This window comes from Arctopsyche grandis, chromosome 2 (genome assembly GCF_051622035.1).
Source record: "Arctopsyche grandis isolate Sample6627 chromosome 2, ASM5162203v2, whole genome shotgun sequence".
NCBI lineage: Eukaryota > Metazoa > Arthropoda > Insecta > Trichoptera > Hydropsychidae > Arctopsyche > Arctopsyche grandis.
In genome coordinates this window covers 9,778,672-9,797,261 of record NC_135356.1, presented here as the reverse complement: position 1 = coordinate 9,797,261, position 18,590 = coordinate 9,778,672, and the positions used below count along the sequence as shown (strand labels likewise).

Genomic DNA, 18,590 nt, shown 5'->3' with positions numbered 1-18,590 from the left:
CTCACTGGGAGAGTTACTGGCGTACAGGGATACGTTTGTTCGTTCTTCCAGGTGCGTTTGTTCCGTGGTGGCGGTCAAAGGGAACAGAAGGACTAACCTGGGATGTCTTGTAGGGTAAGCGGACTACTAGTCATATGTGAACCAATCACAGGACAACCGGTCACTCTAGATCGGTCACGCGTGATCACCCGTCACACTAAAACTGGTCACGAGAAAACTGGTCATACCGTTGTAGGAATCTCGTCACCGCAATCGAAACATCTATTCCGACGGAGGATACATTTCTCACGCTCAACCATTGACGTCATCTCGAGTCGAGAAACTTCCACCCCAACAAATCAAGCGGAACGTCGCGAAGTCGAAGAACACCTGCATCCATTAAAGTGCAGCTGTACAAACAACAACTACATTGTAACCCATTGAACAAACATTCTGACTCACTGGGACAAAGGGTGATAAAAACTAAATCGAGTGGAACGACGCCACATATTCGAGAATGTTCCACCCTAACAAATCAAATGGAACTTTAGTGATCACCAATTTAGTAGTCGGTGGTCACCAATTATAGGACGGGTGAAAGGTTTCGACCGTTTCCCGGCCTACGGAAATTCCGTCGAGTTTGAAAGAGGATCGTTTATTTTTGTTCAATTGGTACAATGGTTATTGTATGTACGAAGAGGTTTCTTCGGAGATGTGATCTGGTTGAACTCCAGAGATTTACTCTGGTGTTTGGGGCTGGCGTATTGTTTTATATACCTTCTGGCTTGAAGCGTGTCGCGTGCATATCCTTTGTTCTTCGGGCACGTGTGCTCGAGACGTGCATTTGATAGCTTTGGGATCAGCGCCAGGACGATGTCCGTATGAGAATGGGGTCATGCGCTTTCTTTGTTTCCAAGACACGTGTGTAAGAAGCACGTGTCGACCTATTTTCGAGGCGCGTATTTTATGGGTTCATGCGCTACACATAAATGCTTTTTCTTTGTTTCCAGAACATGTGTGGTTTTATTGTTTTACGATCGAGCGATGAACTCTCTCTTCTGGTATGGTCGAAAGGTCGTTGCCCTTGAGTTTATGCGTTTTTGGACAGGATCGATGATGAGATCGCTGGTTTTGATATAATAGCACGAGTTGTACTATATTTCTAGAGAACGAACGGCATTCCTCGCATCCCTTGCACATGAACCGAATACAGCGGACTACTAAATAAACCCGCACAGCGGGCTCAACAGACAGTCAACAACCAGCAGCAGACCACGCTACACCAACAACCAGTCAGCTAGAAGAGTCGACCAGCAACAGAGCCAGACTCACTCAACCTGCGACAACCAACATGGAAGAACCGTTCCAGAACACAGCCGAATCCAGCCGCTTTGAGAACTTCCAGAACATACCCGCTTCATCAACATAATCTTTTATACACTTGTATAACCAAACTATATAATAAAAATAAATTATTCAAACAAACACAACAGTGTTTCGTTAGGCTAGGATACGGTCAACACTACCTACCCCCGCCTACAGATCGAAAAAGCAAATATCGGGAGGCAAAGATCGAAAATCGAAAGATCTTAAGTCGAAAGACCAAAAAAAAAGGGTGCATGGTAAACGGTACTATGTATATTGTGACAAAACGTATTTACGCGGGAATACAACTCTCTCGCTGGGAGAGTTACTGGCGTACAGGGATACGTTTTTTCGTTCTTTGTTCCGTGGTGGGGGTCAAAGGGAACAGAAGGGCCAACCTGGGATGTCTTGTAGTTGTCGTGAAATTATATGGACCAGGAAGGCGCATTTGCAGTTTACCTGTTAAGCCTTCCTGATATATTTGTATATATGTATGTAAAAAATATGTAAAATAAATATATATATCGTGATGTTGGCTCGTCGTCAAGATTTTACCTCTAATATGAAAATTTTATTTCTAGTCATTTAAAAAAAATAAAGGTGAATACAAAAATATAATTTAATAATAATAATAGCTTTTATCCCAGACGATTTTAGACGATTTAATTTATCAATTAATTTTTTCTATTGTCATAAAATCGGTAATTGGACTATTCGTCACATTGGTCACAAAGACAATTTTTGCCATGAAAATCACGAATACACAATATTTGGCACTGAAGTTCTCATTACTATGATAGTTATCGTTAATATGATGGACTTTTCGGCTGCCAGATGTTCCGTTATAGAGATTTTAGTGACTTTGTGACGAGGAATTTGTGACCAGTAATCACCGAACCCATAAAATCATATTTTAAGATCATGGCTGTTACACGTCGACTTACGTCCGCATTAAGGCAACGTGTGACAGACAGTTGGCGTGTGGCGGTTGTTGGGTGTGATCGTGTGCCGATATTCGTCCAAAATGTTGATGAATACGAAATTTTTAACATATGCCGCTGGCATTTTCCTGTGTTACTTCTACTTCGGGATGCTGCAAGAGTCCATCACGAGAGGAACGTACGGCGACGAACGGTTTACCTGCGCACTCTGCTTTGTCTTGGTGCAGTGTATTTTCAATTACATATTCGCCAAAGCTATGGTGGTGAGCCTATATTCAACTAGTGTTATGTCCGTTCATATTTCAACGGTTGGTTTTGGAGAGGAATTGATACATGAATTAAATTCGTAATCACCGGTAAAAGTTATATATTATAATATACATATATACGTATGTATAAAAATAATAATAACAATGAATTTATTTTTTGAAATCCATACTTTTCGATGCAAAAACCTTGCCTACACACACACACACACATATCCCTTCCGTTTTTTTTTTAAATTAAATTCGATTGTGTACTTTCTCTTCATAGTAATTTAATTATCGTTTTAATCATTTTCAGATGACTTCGAAGAATCCACCTGAGGATACGCGAACGTTCTATTATATCAGCTCAGCGTTGACGTATTTACTGGCCATGGTTTGTTCGAACCTGGCGCTTCAGTGGGTCAACTATCCTACACAGGTTTATTTCATTGATTCAGTTATAATATATTGTTTCTTAAGCGATCTTTTTTATTTTAATGTCGAATTGTTATATCTGATCTGGCTTAAAGCCACTGTGATTAACCTTTTGCACTTATCCTGTCCATTTTTCGTTTGGTTCTACGAATGGTATTCAAGTTTCTGGAAGGCAATACGGAACATATGTTTGACAAGATATATACATATATACGATTGTAGAGATTAATGGCTTTACACAATTATTTTCAGGCATTGACCATCCTTTACTGTACGAAGGCTTCCCCAACATGCTTCCAATCATCATTGTTCCGAGCAAGACTCATTCACTTAACCTTCCATCATCTAATTTGTGGTCATCTTTAAGTCTTTTTACATTCGAGTACTTGTACTGTCCAACTTTGGCTATGTTTCCAAGTCGTATTATCAATTTAATTTTATAACCCGCTTTACTACCATTTTCTGTCTTTTCCAATCGCTTAATAATGACATGTTGAATGTACTAAATAAATAAACGTTTAGTATGAAAGCCTTCGGTAATGTTTCGTTTTATAAAATACAAAATGTTTTCCACATATCAGCGAATATTATTATATTTATCCTGACTTCTGTTTTCAGGTGGTTGGAAAGTCAGCAAAACCGATACCTGTCATGATCCTTGGAGTGTTGATCGGCCACAAGAAGTATCCGTTGAAACGTTACTTGTTCGTTTTGATGATCGTCATCGGCGTCATAATGTTCATGTACAAAGATCAAGTCAAAAAGGTTACCAACGAGTCAACCGAGTTCGGTGTCGGAGAAATTCTTCTACTGCTTTCGCTCACCATGGACGGGTTGACCGGTGCCGTTCAGGTTAAATACCAATCCACTTAAAACTTGCGTAAATGATTCAATATTGCGATTTTAAAGCGTCTGATACACGTTGCTGCGTAATTTCTAACCTTTAAAGCGACATTCTTATGTATTGTTTCCTTTCCAACGTGCTCTGTTTCAGGATTTTAGTGATTTTTGTCAGTAAATGTGAGAACAGTAGGTTAAAGTCAGATATAATCATCAATTGTACTTAATTAGACGTCTTTCCAAATAAGGACATTCCCTTTATTGGACTTCTGTTAACATATTTTGTCTGTCAACTTGAATTTTTCAAATTTTGGTTGAATTAAAAAAAAAGTTTATTAAGTTTTGATCAAATAAGAGGTTTTTTTTTATAATAATTGACACTGGCTAACTAAAAAGTCAACAAATCTCGAATCAACCTTTTAAGTTTTAATCCACCAATTTTTAATACAAAAAAACATCAAAAGCAAAGTGCTGAAGGTGAATTTTTTTTCAAATATATTTTCTTTCAATCATAAGATAAGAAAAAATCATTTAAATCACATTTTAATACGTACATATAAAAACAATCAATAAATATGCTGCATGCGCGTAATTTAGACGGAACGTTTCCTTAGAAATACTTTTGTTGTATTTTTGTAATGGTGAAAAATTTGTTTGTAAAAATGTATCTAATGTATTATTATTTATAGATTTGTATTATGTATTGTTATTACGTTCCTATTTTAGGATCGGATGAGAGCTGAATCTTCACCGTCGGCGCAATACATGATGCTGAATACCAATTATTGGTAATATTATAAATAAATGGTTGAAATGCGATCTTTTTTAATGTGCTTATTGTCATTATTTTGAACTTTCAGGTCCAACTTAATTTTGGGTACAGCGGTCGTATTAAGCGGTGAATTGAAAGTGTTCGTGTTGTTTGTGATACGTCACCCGGAAATTATATGGCATCTGATCACTTTGGGATTGGCCGGAGCGTTGGGGCAGTTGTTTATCTTCCTCGCTGTAATTATAATGCTATTGTGGTGTAATGTACTGGTGATGGATGTATTTTAATCTGTGATTTGACGTTTTAGGTTTCTCAATTCGGACCGTTGGCGTGTTCGGTTGTGACGACGACTAGGAAATTTTTCACCGTTTTAGCATCTGTGCTTATATTCGGCAATACTTTGAGTTCTAGGCAGTGGCTAGGGGCCGTCGTTGTTTTCTCAGGTGTGTTTGCGGCTATCATTTAAATACAATTTTAGGTATAGAACGTTCGCCGATTCGTGTGCAACGTGTTTAATTTTCAATTTAAATTTTTTCAGGTCTGTTCCTCGACATGTTCTATGGAAAGAAGACGCCATCGACGAGGTCATAACAATGGCATTCGCTTAAAAAATCTATAGTCCAATTGTTATTTATGTACAAAAAATATATATCCTACATTCGTAATGCCTTCAAGCACAATACCTTGAATTATTATTATAAATATAGTATTTTTAAGAAATATTTAAAAATAAATTATTATTTCTTTTGTTAAAAACTAAATGATTTATCCTTCGTAATTGCTTAATAAATACTATGTTTTTCAATCGTGTTTTCAACGAAATGTAAATGTATCATTGATGTTATCACAGGTGTACATGTTTCATAATCATCCTTGAACTATTTTTATTGTTTTAAAATCAATAAAGAAATATGCCTAAAAACAGCTTTGCATATTTTTGTATAATGATTTTCATTTAAATCCCTCATACACATATGTACATGTAGCTGTGTAGTACAGCACACTTCTTTTTACTTTATATATGTACGTAGTGGTTCAGTGATTATTGGTCACAGAGCGCCCGCCCAAAAGTCACTAAAATCTCTATAACGGAACATCTGGCAGCTGAAAAGTCCATCATACTACTGAGAACTCGAGTGCCAAATATTCCGTATTCGCGATTTTCATGGCAAAAATTGTCTTGGGCGATCGCAATGCGACTAATAACACTGAGCAACAAAAAATCACGTTTTTGAGTTACCAGAGCGGAGACTAACCAATCTTTACTAAGTTTGACCCACTGAATTCGAATATGATATTGATTTTTGTTGGTGGGTGATCGTTTACGAGATATGAGCGTTTAAAAAAATCCGCGATTTTTACAGTTTTTTGGCTTTTGCGGTCTTAAACTCAAAATTTAGGATTGTTACGCTCAAAGTGAGTATTGGAATCAATAGTCAGATATTTTTGCTATTAATTGTTATATTTCATTGCTTTAAAATACTGCTAATTAATTGTCTAGCGAATTTTAAAAGTCAAAAATATATTTTTTTTCCGTGCTATTTTTCATTTATTTGGCAAATTTTTTATTTCACCACGTTTATAAGGATTGGTTTTCTATCTCAATATTTTTTTTTAATCTAAACGTACTAACTAAAGCGGTAATTGCAATTTAAATGCTTTCGTTGTATATATGGTTGTATCGCGTAATATGTTGGGGCAAGCGAGATGGCATATAATCCACCTCACAGAGTACAGCGGTCGGACTGTTATGTTAGGGCAAGCGAGATGGCATGTAGTCAAACGTACTATACTTCTCCCTTCCTCAATTATGGCACTAGAGAAATTATTTTTTAATATGCTATGGATATCCACCATTGGGGTGCATCTATCGTTTTATTTTTTTGATTAATTATTTTTTATATGAGCTAGGGAGCCGCCAAACATCTATAAAATCGCCTCTTTTTTACACCCACGAAACGAGTCCAGCGTGCTTATTTAACGGTCGATTTAAAAAAAAAATACGCCGATAGATGCACAGAAAGTATCTTTCTCATACCGATGATGATATTTTTTTAAAAATTGGTCCAGTTTTGGAGGAGAAAATAGTAGAATACGAAACCTCGATTTTGTCAATTTAAAATACGTTTTATCTGGTCGAAGCGCAACTGTCGCATTCACTCAATATATATATTGATATATATATTGTCGCATTCACTCAATATATACATACACTCAATATATATATCGAAGAAAGGAACGGTAACAAAATTAAGGTTTCAGGTGTACAGCCCTCTTATGTGGTTAATAATACTGTTACGTACACCGCCGAGTAGCTGCAATCGGATTAGGCCGAGTAGCATCCCAGAGGCTGTGTGACCGTTATAATTGGTTTCAAGGGCTATCTCTAGACTCTAAGTGCATGTAGGCTAAACAATGGCCACTGAAGTGGCCGCTATTGGTCCCTTCGCAGAAATGACCGATACCATGGGACTAGGTGTCGTGGGAATACATATCCGGGTACATGCCTAACCGGATGTTGAAGATGCCTTGATGTTTGTACCTTCTGCTCGCAAAGTCTTTATCGAATGGCTCCTATTACAAGAGCTATTCAATTTCTCAATGAAATCGTTGCTGCTGCGCCTTAATGTGATATTTTTCACCTCAGTGAGCGTAAGTGATCAGAGATTATTTTAACCTATTTCTCTGGTAGACTGCGCTCATCATTATTTTCATAATTGAATTTAGCTGTAAGTAAACTGAGCGGTAACTGAAATTCTAACGGTAAGTAAATGTCTCCGATATGAAGCTAGAGGAGTTTAATAATTAACGAAATCATTAAAAATTACATTGGAATATTGTGTAAGATTGAAGCGATGACAGCTAGCTATCAATACACCTCTTTCCACGATAACTCACAGTTTAAACAGTTATAACAGCCACTTTTTTCACTTTCATTTTTAAGCTGATGATATTTTTCAAGTTAAGTTGGTTTTGAATAATAGTGTAACGTAGAGATTAGGTGCGTGGCGCTCGTGGACCGATGGCTTACGAGCGCTAATCACCTGATCTCTCGTTCGTGCCAAAATGTCCTCGACGAATGAATAAGCCGTATGTAACGACCAATGGGATCACCCCACTCATCGACCAATAGTTTACATGTGTATGTATCAGTGGCGGCTCGTCCTAATGGGCTGCCGGGCTGCAGCCCCTCCTATAAAATTCTAAAATATATGTTTAATAATAAATTTAATATTTTATTTATCAATGATATTTTTTTTATTAGTTGGATGGACGAACTATTGGGGCCTTCGACAGAGTAAATATTACTTACAATATCACCCATATCCAAAAGGGTGATATTGTAAGTAATGTTGACCGTTTCGAAGACCCCACTAACTTGTATGGTGACAGATGAATTAAAATGTTGCTGTACTGGCTGTAAAGTTTTACAGCGCCGCCCTGAACTCCACGCAGCCCGGAGTCTCGGAACGAGAAAGAGAAAGAGCTATTTGCAACTGCAGATAGCTCTTTCTCTTTCACACACTCTGCCGTTTTGGGCTGGATGGTCGGCAGCCTTCGCCTGTTAAACGACATTCATCTGTCAGTTTGTGTAAGATTTCGCGCGCTTGATCTTACATTTGATTAGTTGAATCGCACGACACAGCTTTATTCGTTTTCGTTACTCTTAATTGGTTGTGTACGAGCCCTCATCAAATCTTCGGTGAGTCGTTTTCATTTCGATAACAGCAAACTTTTTTCAAATCTGTTTAATTTTTTCTCGTAATTTTTATTTAAATATATAAAGATTTGTTAACATTCTTTTAAAAATGGAAGAAAAAATAATTAAGTAAAATATTTACAAAATTTGCACTTTTCGCGACTAGAACTTACCGAAAAAGTCGCTATAAAAGCATTAGGCTGCCTCACGCCCAATTTAATTATTTCACAGCCTGCAACTAGTAGATCCTTTAGTTACTCGCGAAAATTTAATCCAAACATTTATAAAAAATACAATTGGTTAACGAGATGTACAGAAAAAAACGCGTTATTTTGTTATCCGTGTCTTTTGTTTGGAGGCGAGTCGCCAGGCGAAGCATCTTGGACGAAAACAGGAGTTATTGACTTAAAACATTTAAACGATAAAATTAAAAAAACACGAGGGAAGTGTCGAAAACTTAAAAAATGTGTGTAATCCACGATTTTGGGATCGGCTAACATAAAAACCCATTTAAGCGAAACTTATCGGCGGGAAATCGATAAGCATAACGAAAACTTTTGTCCTGTTATGACATGATAGAACAATTATGGTGACATGTTTTAGACATCTTTTCAGTGCAGCCCCGCCACTAAAAATTATCACGAACCGCCACTGGTATGTATGTATGTGTGTTGTGCCCAACGGCTATAAATATGGGGCGCTCTTTGTCTGGAAACCATTCCGACCTGGAGCGCCGAGGAGAGCATACGAATAAACACCTTCTACAACGCTCATGCGCATTTCTCTCCGCTTCTGGAAGCTCCCTCTTCACGTCCACGCAACATTGGTGTCAGTCAAGTGGAATCGGAGATGAGCAGAGCAACGAAGAAATATAAATCGTCGGCGACCGAAGAGATCTGACGAAAGCTGAGCTACTTCGTGCCATGGACAGAATGCCATGTGCCGTGCATTGCACTTGACGGCATTCAAAGGCGAGAGAGGTTCACCCAGCGAGCTTACATTGACGGACAACCAGCAGAACTGAAAATGCGCAGAGCAACGAGGATGCAGCAACCGTCGGATATCGATGCAACGCCACTACGAAGTCAAACCCGAGAACTGGAGGACCGAATTCGTGCCATGGAAAAGGAAATGGCGACACTACGAGCGGCGCAGAAAGAAGCTCCAGCAAAAGACGAATCGGTTAAAATGCGATTATCAGCATATCACTCACGAATCGGTCAATGAATTTGACCGTGACACAGTATACCGGGAATTCCCGACATACGATGGGTCAGGTTCCTGGGAGATTTCTGGCGAGATTCCGATTCACAGCTCGACTTCAGGGAGCACGAAATCTGTCGAAGAGGCTGTGTGCAGCAATGTGTGGCTTCCACAGGATACGTCTGCCGGCTTCCACAGGATACGCAGGACGACTACCAGCTACTAATGGAGAAACTCACAACACGCTACGGCAATCGGACGTCCGTATATCAACAACACTTCGAGAGGCCCAGCGGAAGAAAATAGGATCCAGAACGAGGGGAAGAGTTTCGCGGGTGTCGTCGCGACCGAAGCTCTCGAACGCGTGATCGTTTGCATGTTCATAAACAGCATCATGCATTCAGGAGTCAAAGCAGCGGTGGCTAGACTAAGCCCAAGCACGAGTCTTCCGGAAGTCGTGAAAGTCGCTGAGGCGGTCTACGAGCAGTGATCATCCAAGAACGGGATACGATGATCACCACGCCCAACACAATACCCGTGCTGTACTCGTTTAATTCAAAAGGGTCACCGAAAATCGACGGAGCGATTGGTGACATACCATGTCAAATGGTTGTCGACACCGGTGCAGAGATTTCTGTTCTAAATTTAGAACTATATCAACAACTTCCCAGGAACCGGTATAAAGTGCTGAACGACAAAAGGAGGGGAGCGAGACAGGCGTCAAAGTCTCCTTCTTACCTACACATCGTAAAATGGATCGAGGTCAAGATCAAGTTCATGAGCAAAATAATTGGAATAATAATAAGTGGAATTTCGCCGTGGCCGATATCCATGACGAAGTCCTGCTAGTCTTTTGAGTAGTGAGTTAATTTGAACACCAGAAACGTCTCAGGAGTGAGTTTTTTTTTCGGAATCAACTGACTTGAAAAATCCGAGCGAACACTCTTATTTTGTGGGAAGTTTTAAAGTTGACATATTTCGCTCGATTATATGATTGATTTATTGCCCGGCGGCGGCTTTGCCTTGCATCCCAGAACAAATTCTCTCGAAAATAAATCTATAATTTTACGCTAAATTATTTTTATGAGGGTCAAATGAACTAAATTTAGTCAGAAGTTTCAATGTTATTCGTTCGGAACATATTTTATAGTTTTTACATGTGGAAAATATTACTTTAGAAAAAAAATTGTCATCATGTTCAGTCATAAAAATTTAACTGGTTTTCACGCCTCGTCAAATTTGGTTTCTTTATTCGAATACAAAAATTTATATATATACAAGAGTGAAAGAGAAACCTCAGCAACACTTAAAAAAAACGAGATGCAAATATGTCGAACAATGAGAGAGGTAGAGTATTTTGAGTGATTGAACGTGTCAAACCGTACGGGTACGGCCATACTCTGGCGGGGTCATTTTACTTTTCCCGTACCCGTACGGTCGTACTCCTGAAAGGGCTAGGAGTGGACTTCATGCGGAAAATCGGAGTTATCATATCGTTGGCTGAGTCTGGAGTGGAAGTTAAACTACGAAGAGTGAACGCATCAGTGGAAAACTTGACAATCACAAAGCTAGAGCAAACTTTGGCGGAATGTTTATCGTGTGAACAACAGCAGCAAGTACATAAAGTGTTACAAAGGAATGTAGTGGCATTTGCTCAGAACGAGGACGATCACGGCCGTACTGCGAAAGCTGTACATTCCATCGATGTGGGATACGCCAAACCAATCAAGCAAGCACCGAGGAGGACACCATTAGCCAGAAAGCGAGAAGTCAGGCAGCTGATTGATGATCTTCTACGACGAGTTATCATAGAATCAGGTTCCGGTCCATTGGCATCTCCTATTGTGATGGTGAAGAAGAAAGATGGATCTTCACGCCTCTGGGGGGCAACATATTTTTAGTAATGTTTTAATGTAGTTTTAATTTACTGTGGCGTATTTGTATGGTGAACGAACGGACAGTCTTCTCGCAGAGCTTGTTCAGACAAATTGTTCAAATCATTCTGCGTTCGGTGTGATGTGTAACGTGCATTTCCAGCAGCTGTATCAAAATGGTTTTTTAAAATACTGTCTCCTCCCTCAATTCGATACGCATAAAGTTGTTCAACATTTCCTTTGGTGCTATCTTTCCCACGAATTGCCAAATCATTTGTTCCGCAAAATAAGATTGTTGAAATAATAGGATACAGTTTCTTTCTGTTTTCTTCAATAGTTCGTTTTACAGAATTATCTATCTGACAAATAATATCCTTATTTGGGTCTCTAATGGTTGACGCGAAGTGTTCAGCATCTTGTTGAGAGACCCACGATGCCATGCTGAGCTGGTATGGTTTCTGGCACATTCATTAAAATCATTGTACTTTGTACAAGGAGTAGTAATGAAGGCACGTTGAATTCCTCTTTGAACTGGTTGCGGAAATAAAACACAGAAAATTCAAAAAGCACCTTTTAACCTAGGTGAATTATTTATTAGGTGAAACCATGGAGTATACTGGGTTAGCCAAGATTCCCTGAAAAAACATTTTTCACTTCTTGACATGTCGCCTTCAACATCATATGACGGGTGAGGCTTGTATGGATCAGTTAGCAAACGATACTTAAGCTTAAGATCGATAGGAATCTTCGTAATAGATTTTACATAGAGTCCAATGTCATAGGTTAATCTAGTATCTCCACTTTCAAGCTTTTCAGGGTCTGGTTCTGGTGATAGCGTTGCTGCTGCAGATGAACAAGCAACAGCATCCGTTTTCCGTTTTTTACAGACAGGAGTTAACGTTCTGTCTCTCCACACTTTACTTATGCTAACACGAAGTGCTTTAAAATAAAAGTAACATTATTTGACTATTTTAAATCAATCCAGGGGGGGGGGGGGCAAGTGCCCCCTCTTGCTCCCCCCTGCGGGCGCCCATGCCGTGAAAAGACAGCGTTTGCCACGGAATTTGGCCTGTTCCAATTCAAAGTCATGCCGTTTGGATTGTGTAATGCACCGGCAACGTTTGTACGGCTGATGGAGAAAGTTGTCGGAGACATGCAGGATCATGTATTGGTGTATTTGGACGACATAATCATACTTAAGAGATGTACAGTCATGGGCTAGATATACTCGGAATCTCGGAAACGCACTGGAAGAACAACGCCCATTATAAAACTTCAAATGGAAATACGATATATTTTTCTGGTAACCAAGATTCGTCACATAGCGGTGTCGCGGTGATCTTAGCATCTAAATTAACCAGTGCACTAATTGGCTACAACCCCATAAGCGACAGACTTATACACTTAAAACTCAACACGCATCCGTATAAACTCAACATCCTTCAAATATATGCTCCTACTGCAGATGCCGAAGATATTAAAATAAATGCGTTCTATGCTTCACTACTCGATACATTGTCAAATATCTCAAACAAAGAAATGACCATCATTCTTGGTGATTTTAATGCCAAAGTCGGTAATAATAGCAACATTGATAACATAGTAGGTAAATATGGATTGGGTATTCAAAATGAGAGAGGAGAGAAACTTATAAGTTTCTGCATTGAAAATAAAATGTCCATTATGAATACTTGGTTTCAACATCATCCTAGGCGATTATACACTTGGATATCTCCTGGGGATCGTCACCGCAACCAAATCGATTATGTATTAATAAATTCTAGATGGAAATCATCGATACATAACGTCAAAACATATCCAGGTGCAGATTGCGGATCGGACCATAACTTACTTGTTGCTAAATTTCGACTGAAATTGAAAATGATTAAAAGACATCAAAATAAGGCAATTAAACTCACCAATGATGATGTAATTAATTTTGGCAATGTAATCAGAGAAAAAGATGCAGAATTCCAAATAAATCCTAATGTAGATGTAGAAGAGTCTTGGAAAATTTTTAAAGATCTCATTATTCGGTATGCCAGAAAACATCAAACACCGCAAAATGAACATCGTAAGTCTTTTATCTCTGATTCAACTTGGGTTAAGATAAAAGAACGTAAAAGACTTAAACAAACTGGCATAACATCGACAGAATATCTTGAAAGGTTAATATCTTGAAAGGTGCAATATTACATAAAGATATTCAAAGGAGTTGTAGGCGGGATAAAGCCAAATATATAAATGACATATGTGAGGAGATAGAAAAACACGCATTAAAGAATCAGGCAAGGGATATTTTTCACAAAGTAAAAATCGTCACTCAAAAATTTTCACCCAAAACTTGGACAATAGATGATCAATTTGGAAACACGCTTACAGATATTGATGTGATACTCAACCGATGGAAAGAATACTGTTCGGAATTGTACAGTGGTAGTTCGTCGACCTCAATTGTTTCCCTAATTGATGATGTCAGGGAGCCTGACATCTTGACATCTGAAGTTGTAAATGCCATAAAGAAACTGAAATGTAAAAAGTCTCCTGGCAGCGATGGTATACAAGCTGAACTTCTGAAAGAGCTTGGTGAAACTGCGATAAAGGCGCTATGTAATATGTGCAACAAGATCTGGGTAAACGGAGTATGGCCGAAAGATTGGGTCAATTCAATATTCATTCCCTTACACAAGAAAGGATCTACAAAAAAATGCGAGAATTACAGGACCTTAGCCTTAATATCGCACTCTAGTAAAGTATTGCTGTATATAATTAAAGATCGTTTGAGCAGTTACCTTGGATGGCAAATACCGAACGAACAAGCAGGGTTTGTAAAAGGCAAAGGGACGAGGGAACAAATACTGAATATACGTCAACTCATTGAAAAATGTCGGGAGTTTCAAACTCCAGCCGTTCTTTGTTTTATAGACTATAAAAAAGCTTTTGACTTTGTGAACTGGGACTATCTGTGGAAAGTTCTACTGGACATGGGAGTCCCCATGCATCTTGTAAAAATAATATATAACTTGTATAATGATAACAATTCAGTAGTTCGAATCAATTCGCTAAACTCGACAAATTTTCGAGTACAACGTGGAGTAAGGCAAGGGTGTATATTATCTCCAGACCTATTTAATATATATGGAGAGTATATAATGCGTAGAGCACTGGATGGTTGGAAGGGTGGAGTGTCCATTGGTGGAAAAAAACTATCCAATCTTCGGTATGCGGATGACACAACGCTCATAGCTAATAATCATGAAGAAATGGCCGAACTGATCCGTCGTGTTGAGACAGAAAGTAATGTGCTTGGCCTCCAGATAAACCGCCCCAAAACAAAAATTATGATAATTGACCGTCACCAACAGCTGCAAAACAACAACTCAGCTTTAAACGGTATAGATGTGGTTGATAATTTTGTCTATCTGGGGTCACTCATATCTAACAACGGCGGCAGCGAATTGGAAATACGGCGCCGGATTACATTAGCAAAATCGGCAATGTCACAACTAACGAAGATTTGGAAGAATAGAGCCATTACAACTGCTGTCAAAATCCGTCTCGTGAAGAGTCTCGTTTTTTCTGTCTGCCTTTATGGTGTCGAGACGTGGACCATGAAGGCGGCGGATAGACGGAGAATGTGCCTTCGAGATGTGGTCCTGGAGACGGCTACTGCGCGTGCCTTGGACCGACAAACGCACGAATGTGTCTATTCTTGAAGAATTGAAAATCAAGGATAGACTGTCAACAATATGCCTGAAACGTATATTGCAGTTCTTCGGCCACATTGCACGAAGAGGTGAGGAGAGCCTGGAGCGGTTGCTTGTGGTTGGTAGCGTCGAAGGCAGAAGAGCCAGAGGCAGATCCCCCGCACGCTGGACTGACCAAGTATCTGCAGCGACGGGCGTTTCCACGGTAGCAAGTCTTCGCCTGGCCGAATTTAGAACTGAATGGAGGCAGCTGGTTGACCGCACATCATAGTCACGATCCTCAGTGATGAGGGAACCGACAGCAATATAATCATACTTAGCCACACCTTTGAGGAACATTTGGAACAGCTGGAACAAGTTCTACAACGAATGCAGGCTGCTGGACTGAAACTGAACGCCGAAAAGTGTCAATTGTTAAATCGAGAGGTTGACTTCCTGGGACACCGAGTATCACCAGAGGGAATTACAACCGACCCAAAGAAAATACAGGCTGTGAAGAATTGGGACGTTCCACGCATAAAGACCCAAGTACGAAGCTTTGTAGGATTGTGTACTTACTACCGGCGCTTCGTACAAAACTTTGCGAAGATCGCAAAACCACTGCATGGGCTAACTGAAAAAGACAGAAAATTCGAGTGGACATCAGAGTGTCAGAAATCGTTCCCAACGTCAGGAAGTGGAGGAACGAGTGATCGGATATTTCAGTAGCGCAATGAATAAGGCGGAAAAAAACTATTGCGTGACCCGAAAGGAATTACTCGCCCTTCTTCCATCATTATTTGGCGGGTACACGTTTTACAATAAGAACCGATCACTCTACATTGACATGGCTTAGCGGATTTAAGCACCCGGAAGGACAACTTGCTCGATGGTTGGAGATACTGGGCCAGTACAACCCAGATATAGTCCATCGGCCTGGAAGGAAACATGGAAACGCGGACGCGCTGTCACGAAGACCATGTAGAATAGATTTCCCGAAATGCTCGCGATTGGAAGAACGGGACCAAGAAGCTGAAGACCAAGATACCGGTGTTAAAATATCTCTGGTGGGAATTCAGCCGGATGTTATAAACGATGCCACCATTCAGAAAATTATTGATTGTAAACGAACCGGACAGCGACCATCGTGGGAAGCAGTATCCTTAGAAGAGCCGGAAGTAAAAGTTCTCTGGGCCCAGTGAGTCTCTCTGGCGGTACAAGATGACAAACTGTACCGTAACTGGGAAAGTACAACCGGAAGTCGACAAATACGACAATTGGTCGTACCAAAAGAACGCGCGACGGACCTTCTACGGGAATTCCATAGCTCATCAACGGGGGGACATTTTGGTGTGAATAAAACACTAAAGAACATCGCCAGCGATACTATTGGCCGACGTGTCGAATCAACGTAATTCGCTGGTGTGAAAATTTTGCGGTATGCGCAGCCCATAATGGACAACAGCGGAAAAACAGAGGAGCACTACGGCAGTACATTTACGGGGCACCCTTAGAACGAATGGCGGTCGATATCCTTGGACCATTACCAACAACAGAGCGAGGAAATCCCTATGGACTACTTTACCAAGTGGCCAGAGGTGATCCCCATACCTAATCAAGAATTAGAGACGGTTGCCGACGTGCTGGTAAACCAAGTTTTCATATGACTGGGTGTGCCTAACGAACTGCACTCGGACCAAGGGCGTTATTTCGAATCGAAATTATTCCGGCAAGCACTGCAACTCATGGGGATCCGCAAAAGAAGGACTACCCCATATATGTATGGAGCGGCTAAATCGGACGCTACTGGCTCACTTAACAAAATTCGTGGCAAACCGACAGAAAGACTGGGACAAGTTGGTCCCACACTTTCTGATGGCGTATAGAGCCGCACAGCACGATGCCAGCAGACCTCTTGTATGGAGGGCCCCCACCTGTCAACGAACCAAGGGACCCACACCAGTACACTACACAACTAGTCGAACAAATGGCGGAAGTCCATCGATTCGCTCGCACCCACTTGAAAATGCAGCACGACCGAATGAAATTGCGATACGACATTCGCGCATCGGAATCCCGATACGAGGAAGGCGAACGAGTGTGGCTATATAATCCGGCCAGACACGTGGGAATTTCGCCAAAACTCCAATCTTTCTGGGAGGGACCGTATCTGATCATGAAGCGCATCAGTGACGTGGTATATATCGCACCAAGAAAGAATTTGGAAACTCTACACGTTGCATGGTGGTATAGGTATATTAGCTACAGAAGGCGCGTACACAGTACTCACACAAATGCATTTTTCATATACAGGCTGTTGAAAGAAACACGCTAATATTTATATATTTTATTTCAACCGATCGTGTAATGTTTTTAAGATCTATGATATAATTTGGATGGCATATTTATTTAATATTTGAATACGTGCCACGAATAAAATGATAAATAGCATTTTTTTTTAATTATAAGTAAAACGAACGTACGTACGTACGAATTAGATGTGGGCATAGGTTCTGACATGACATTATGGTACGACGCATTATCAATAACAATTACAGATTGGGGTTGTAAATTTGGAACAAGCTTTTCTTTAATCCATTTTTGGTAATTAATCGCGTTCATATTATTATGATAATCTCCGGTTTTAATTTTAGATGGATGTATAAGTAACGCATTTGGAATAAATCCTTTTTCAGAACAGGCGTGAACTATTATTAGCATATTACCCTTATATCGGTACTCTGCAACCTTTGCTAGTTTCATCGGACCATGATTTTGGCATCGTATGTATGTGAGCTATTTATATAGGATTCCTCCGTGTAAACTATAGGGCGGCCTTGCAATCTATACTCTTCTAATTTGGAAAGATATATGGATCTCTTCAGTCGAATTACACTTTTTTCAATAAGTATTTGTTTATTATTTTTCATCTTTCTCCATTTGAAACCTAGCCTACGAACGATAACTCTTAACTAAGAAATTGCACCTTTAAATTTTAAACTATCTTTCAAAACTTCTAATAACTTTTGTAGGGTCGGAAATGTCTTATGAACTAGATGAAAATCGTAGATAGTTCGCCTGATGACCTCTTGATCAAAACTATCCACTGTAGTTATTTTTGATAACCTTACACGATTTTTGCCCGGTGTCCTTAAAACAACTCGCACAGTCGATGAAGATGTGGATGCTGCTGGATCTGATGAAGATATAGGTTGTTTGACTCTGAAGATATAGGCTGAAGATATAGGAAGATATGACTCTGAAGATATAGGTTGTTTCGTTGATGGCTCCGATATTGAAGGTTGCGATGTTGGCGGTTTATTAGCCACCACAAATTTATTATCATATATCCACTAATTATAATGAACTAACTTGAATTAACCAATTTACAAACAATATAAGAACGCATTACGTCAGTTTGTGGGGGTTGATCGGTGACTGTGCACACTTTGAACAATACAAAAGATAATTGTTGTTTCTGTCATGCTCGGAAAGTGGGTGCGTATGAAAGGGACCAACTGATTGTCCTAGAAAACACATACAAAAA

General features: G+C 39.7%; 2 protein-coding genes across 3 annotated transcripts; both read left to right on the top strand.

Annotated features, from left to right (window-relative positions):
• Positions 1 to 2,315: 2,315 nt before the first annotated feature.
• On the top strand, positions 2,316 to 5,527 carry meigo (Solute carrier family 35 member B1 homolog meigo). Of its 2 annotated transcripts, none has more exons than XM_077445751.1 (7): positions 2,316 to 2,548; positions 2,850 to 2,972; positions 3,587 to 3,820; positions 4,535 to 4,596; positions 4,669 to 4,816; positions 4,888 to 5,023; positions 5,119 to 5,527. In XM_077445751.1, exons 1-7 carry the CDS (start codon positions 2,369 to 2,371, stop codon positions 5,169 to 5,171), a joined length of 936 nt encoding a protein of 311 aa, XP_077301877.1. In that variant the 5' UTR covers positions 2,316 to 2,368; the 3' UTR covers positions 5,172 to 5,527. The 2 variants fall into 2 exon arrangements, with proteins under 2 accessions (XP_077301877.1, XP_077301876.1); XM_077445750.1 differs by having other exon boundaries at positions 2,336 to 2,545; positions 5,119 to 5,497.
• Positions 5,528 to 12,444: 6,917 nt separating this feature from the next.
• Positions 12,445 to 16,458, top strand: LOC143922256 (uncharacterized). Its single transcript, XM_077445480.1, has 3 exons — positions 12,445 to 12,530; positions 15,870 to 16,241; positions 16,293 to 16,458. Exons 1-3 carry the CDS (start codon positions 12,445 to 12,447, stop codon positions 16,456 to 16,458), a joined length of 624 nt encoding a protein of 207 aa, XP_077301606.1.
• The last annotated feature ends 2,132 nt before the right edge of the window (positions 16,459 to 18,590 follow it).